We start from the raw sequence: 5,284 nt of genomic DNA on the forward strand, positions 1-5,284 counted from the left end.
GTTTTACATGTATTGACACTAGTTTCCCAATTGGAACTTTCTTGGCGCTCTAATTTTGCTGCTATCTTGATTGACAACTTGTTTTCTCAGATGTTTCCAATTTGTTGGGCACAAAATGCTTATCGAGTTTATAAGCCTTCCAAGACTTTTGAACCTGCAGATGTTCTCTATTCCATTCCTGAACTTGTTAAGGGATGTTGTTCAGCTCTTTGTCTAAGCTTTTACATGCCAATTTGTAGTGGTGGCAGAAACACGGATAAGGTCTGAGGAGTGAGGACTGCGACTGAGGCACAGCATTTTTTCATCTAATACCATGCAAATTTTTTAGACATTCATTTGCCACTTACAGGTTTTGATGGATTAAACCGTCAACTGCACTAGGCAAGCTGTTCAAGAATGGCTGCTAATAGCGACAATAGATCAATATCACATCTAACATGGGAAAGAGATGTAGGATGGTTTGGTTTGAAATTTCATGTCCAAAACATATATATATTTTTTGTGGTTTTTCCTGATAAGACAATTTCTGCATTGGACCAAAGAACAAGTAAAATTAATTAGTTCAAAGACTAAAGGTGTCCTTTAAAACTTCAAAGACTAAAGGTGTCTTAAGTTTCTTTATTCCACACTGCAGATGATCAGTCCAAAATTAGGAAGACTCCACGGACATGTTTTTCTTAGTCTCCAAGGCCAACACTAACGTAAACTGATTGGAATGGCGACAGGGATGCCCCGTTGATTTGAAGACTATTCGTATTAGAAGCTGGCATTCCAAAGACTCTTAAGTCTCCTGACGTGTTCTTCATGGTCTCCAAGAGGGATGCCCTTGATTTGTAGAGTATTCGAATTACGAGTCACCATTCCACAGACTTTTAAGTCCATGGGCATGGTTTTCTTAGCCTCCCAGGTCTCTTAGGCGGGGACGGGGGGAGGAAGGTACAAGGACAGCCACTTCCAAGACTTTTCTAAAATTTTTATTGGACCTATTTGTTTCTAAGAAAGTAATGCTATCACTTTGCCCCCAACTTTGTGTTAAGTTATTTTTTATTCCTTTCAAATTTTCTTTATAAAAGACATCTTATAACAATCTAACTTTTAGTTAAATTTGCTTGAGATTACTATTAACATTAATGTTAGTAAATAATCATTAATACCTAGTATACCTTTAAATAGCAACCAATAAGGAAATACTAACTTGTTTTTATGTGAATCCATAATAAACCAACGCCCTACGTAAGATTCACGACCTGAATTAAAAAAGGTTAGAAAACTAACCCCAAATGTAAGATTGAATTGGATTTAAGGGGAAAAAAAGTAACAGTATTTGTTAAAAACAAACACGAAATATAACATGTTTTTAATGCGTTGCAAACTGTCCATCATTACCAACGTTATTGACCCTTTCAATGATGATGTTCTTGTTTATACGTTGATCAAATGATATTAAGAAAGGAATAACTCGAATAAATGATGTTAATTCAATAATTGATGTTTTTGATCAAATGAAATATTGTAAAACACAGGCTCGCATCCCCTGCATTGTTAGGAAATAAGATAACTAGAGAATCTAATTTTGATACCTTGTCTTTTACGACAAAAAACATCTTTTTGTTAGCGGGTGCAATTTTTATTTTAAATTTATTATACTTTATTTGCTAGTATAATATTGTCTTATTATATGTTTGATTATTGGTGCCCCTAACTTAAAATCCCGAGCTCATTGCTCTTAGAATTTTTTCCACGGCTAGATTCAGGGTTTGAATCTTGGGCCTAGCATTGGGGATGGCCACTTTTTCAGTGGCAATTCACTGCTATTTCTATATTTATGCCAAGTGTCCTATTTATTTAATTTATCATGTGCTATTTATTTAAATTTCTTCTACCATCACGTGATAAGTGGAATTGACACTGGATTTGACACCAAATAGTGGCATAGAGAATCACAACTGGGGTGGAAGGTATTATTAAAAAAAAAAAAAAAAGAGTTTCCTCTTATTCTCCAAGGCCAACACTGGCATTTAACTGATTGCAACAGCGAGAGGGATGCCCCATTGATCGGTAGACTATTCGTATTAGAAACGCCATTCCACAGACTCCAAGTCCACGGACGCGTTTTTCTTAGTCTCCAAGGCCCAATAATAACGTTAACTGATTGCAGTGGCATGCCCATTGATTGGTCGACTATTCGTATTGGAAGTCCCCCTTCCACCCTGTGTATTTTCTTCCAAATTACTTTACCCAGGAAATGCAAGAATAATCAGTGGTAAGATGGCTATAAATACCACTGCTCGAAAAGAAAGGAAATTAACCCTCTCTACTTTTCTCTATACACACGCATGCCTTGTTTAGCAGATCAAGCACATAATCTCTAGTTTGTTAACAAAGACTTTAAAACCGTTGAAAATGGCTTTAATGGTCATTTCCACTCTCTTTTGCTTGTTCAGTTTCTGTGTTTTGGCTACTATTGCAAGGGAAGTTCCTGAAAAGAGCAACTTAGAAACTTATATCGTTCGCCTCGAGCCCCGAGACGGTCCTGTCACCGAGTCAGAAGACTTGGAAATCTGGCACCGTTCATTTTTGCCAGCAACAATTGAAAGCACAAATTATGATTCTCGCATGGTTTATTCCTATCGCAACGTGATGCAGGGATTTGCCGCGAGATTATCTCCTGAAGAAGTGAAAGAAATGGAGAAAAAGAAAGGTTTTATTTCTGCGCGCCCACCAGAAAGACTATCCCTACATACGACTCATTCTCCTAGTTTCCTGGGGTTACAACAAAATGTGGGATTCTGGAAAGACTCAAATTATGGTAAAGGTGTGATCATTGGCATCTTGGACACTGGAATCACACCTGACCACCCTTCCTTCAGTGATGAAGGAATCCCTCCTCCACCTGCTAAATGGAAGGGCAAGTGTGAACTCAGACCTGCATCCTTGTGTAACAATAAAATCATTGGAGCACAACACTTCATCCAAGATGATCAAAATGGTACATTGGCTGATGAAACTGGCCACGGTACTCATACTGCAAGCACTGCCGCTGGAAACTTTGTCAAAGGTGCCAATGTCTATGGAAATGCAAACGGCACCGCGGCAGGTGTAGCCCCTCTTGCCCACTTGGCAATGTATAAAGTATGTAGCATTGGTTGCTCTGAGAGTGACGTATTGGCTGGAATAGACACTGCTATTGAGGATGGGGTCGATGTGATTTCCATTTCTCTTGGTGGCAAATCCAAACCTTTCTATGACAACTATGTTCCGCTTGGTGCATATAGTGCAATGGAAAAGGGTATTTTTGTTAGTTGCTCTGCCGGAAATGAAGGCCCTGATTATTTCTCTGTGGGTAACGATGCCCCTTGGATTCTCACTGTTGGTGCAAGTACCATGGACAGAAAGATCAGGGCCTCTGCAATGCTTGGAAACAATGAGAAACTAGAAGGGGAATCAGCTTTCCAACCTAAAGATTACGCCTCAACAATGTTTCCTCTTGTTTATCCCGGATCTAATGAGAGCGATCAATTTGCTGCTTATTGTTCTCCAGATTCATTAAACAACACTGGCGTCAAGGGAATGACAGTCTTATGTGAGGGAGGTTTTTTACCAGGAGTTACAATGGGGGAACTTGTGAAGGCCGCTGGTGGCGCAGCCATGATCATCATAAACCCAGAGGATTGGGGTTACACCACACAAGCTGATGCTCATGTACTTCCTGCTGCACATTTGAGTTATGTTGATGGAGTTAAGATCAAGGCTTATATGAACTCCACAAAGTTGCCCAAGGCAGCAATCTTCTTCAATGGAACTGCAATAGGAAATGATCAAGCTCCGGCTGTTGCTTCATTCTCATCTAGAGGCCCAAGTGAGGCAAGTCCAGGCATCTTGAAACCAGACATAGTCGGCCCTGGGGTGAATATTCTTGCAGCATGGCCTGTCTCTGTTGAAAACAACACCAAAACAAAATCCACTTTCAATTTCCTTTCTGGCACCTCAATGTCTTCCCCACACCTTAGCGGTGTCGCGGCCTTGCTCAAGAGTGCACACCCTGATTGGTCTCCCGCTGCAATTAAATCTGCAATCATGACTACAGCTGATTCTGTCAACCTCGAGAAGAAGCCAATTGCAGATCAACTAAACCTCCTCCCTGCTGATGTCTTTGCCACTGGTGCAGGCCATGTGAACCCATCAAGAGCCAACAATCCAGGTCTCGTCTACGATATTGAACCTAAAGATTACATACCTTATCTATGCGGCCTGAATTACACCAACAGGGAGGTTGGCATGCTGCTACAACGTCATGTGAACTGCTCGGTAGAATCAAGGATACCAGATTCACAACTAAACTACCCTTCTTTTTCCATCGTCTTTGGAGCAACTGTGCAGACATATACAAGAACAGTGACTAATGTTGGTGAGGCTGATTCGGTTTACACAGTTAATATTGTCCAACCACGAGGAGTAACTGTGAATGTGGAACCAGATACGCTCAAATTCTCGAAGCTGCACGAAAAATTGACGTATGAAGTTAGATTCATTCGACTTGCAAATGCTCCAAACGTTTCAGCTTCTCAAGGATCTCTGACATGGACTTCAGATAAGTACTCAGTCAGGAGCCCAATTGCAGTCACTCTCAATACCAGCGAGTTGCTCTAGCTCTACAGCACCAGCAGCAATAAAATAAACTTGGAGTCCAGATTGTATATGCATTATTTTGAAATTTGCTTGACATAATATTATCTGGAATTGTTTTGAGCAATTCTTTTTGCTGTGCTCTTCAGGCACATTTAATATTGCAATTTGGGAGTTCAATTTTAAAGCAAGATTATTGCAGGAGAAATAATTAATCCCAAACTCTATCCACCAAACAATAATTGATAATCATAGTTGAAAATTAATTAAATAGATGGGAAAGGGAACTGCATAACAGTAAAAACGGGGGAGATCAACGTTAATATTAAGTTTTTAGATAATAATTTTTCATCCAAAGTAAGAACATAAATGCTCCAATATTGGCTTTAATGTCCATTGTTGCACATAGTTTGCAAGACTTGGTAAACATATCTTACGTGGTACTTCGTGCACTAAGTGAAAGCTAGTAAATTTTTTTTTGTTAAGTCATATGCTCAGTTACATGATATTTTGATAGTTTTATCCTTTAGAAATAATATTATCATAAGTTTCTATCAAAGAACATTAGTGTGTAAAAAATGATGACATAACTGTAGATAAAATAATTGAAATTATATAAATTATTTTTACTAAATAAATGTTTTAGTTCTTATGATAA

General features: G+C 38.9%; 1 protein-coding gene across 1 annotated transcript; it reads left to right on the plus strand.

The window, feature by feature from the left end:
• The first annotated feature begins 2,323 nt into the window (after nucleotides 1-2,323).
• LOC113749069 (subtilisin-like protease SBT1.2) lies at nucleotides 2,324-4,813 on the plus strand. Its single transcript, XM_027292715.1, has one exon. It carries the CDS (start codon nucleotides 2,404-2,406, stop codon nucleotides 4,648-4,650), a length of 2,247 nt encoding a protein of 748 aa, XP_027148516.1. The 5' UTR covers nucleotides 2,324-2,403; the 3' UTR covers nucleotides 4,651-4,813.
• The last annotated feature ends 471 nt before the right edge of the window (nucleotides 4,814-5,284 follow it).

This window comes from Coffea eugenioides, chromosome 10 (assembly GCF_003713205.1).
Source record: "Coffea eugenioides isolate CCC68of chromosome 10, Ceug_1.0, whole genome shotgun sequence".
In the NCBI taxonomy this organism is placed as follows: domain Eukaryota; kingdom Viridiplantae; phylum Streptophyta; class Magnoliopsida; order Gentianales; family Rubiaceae; genus Coffea; species Coffea eugenioides.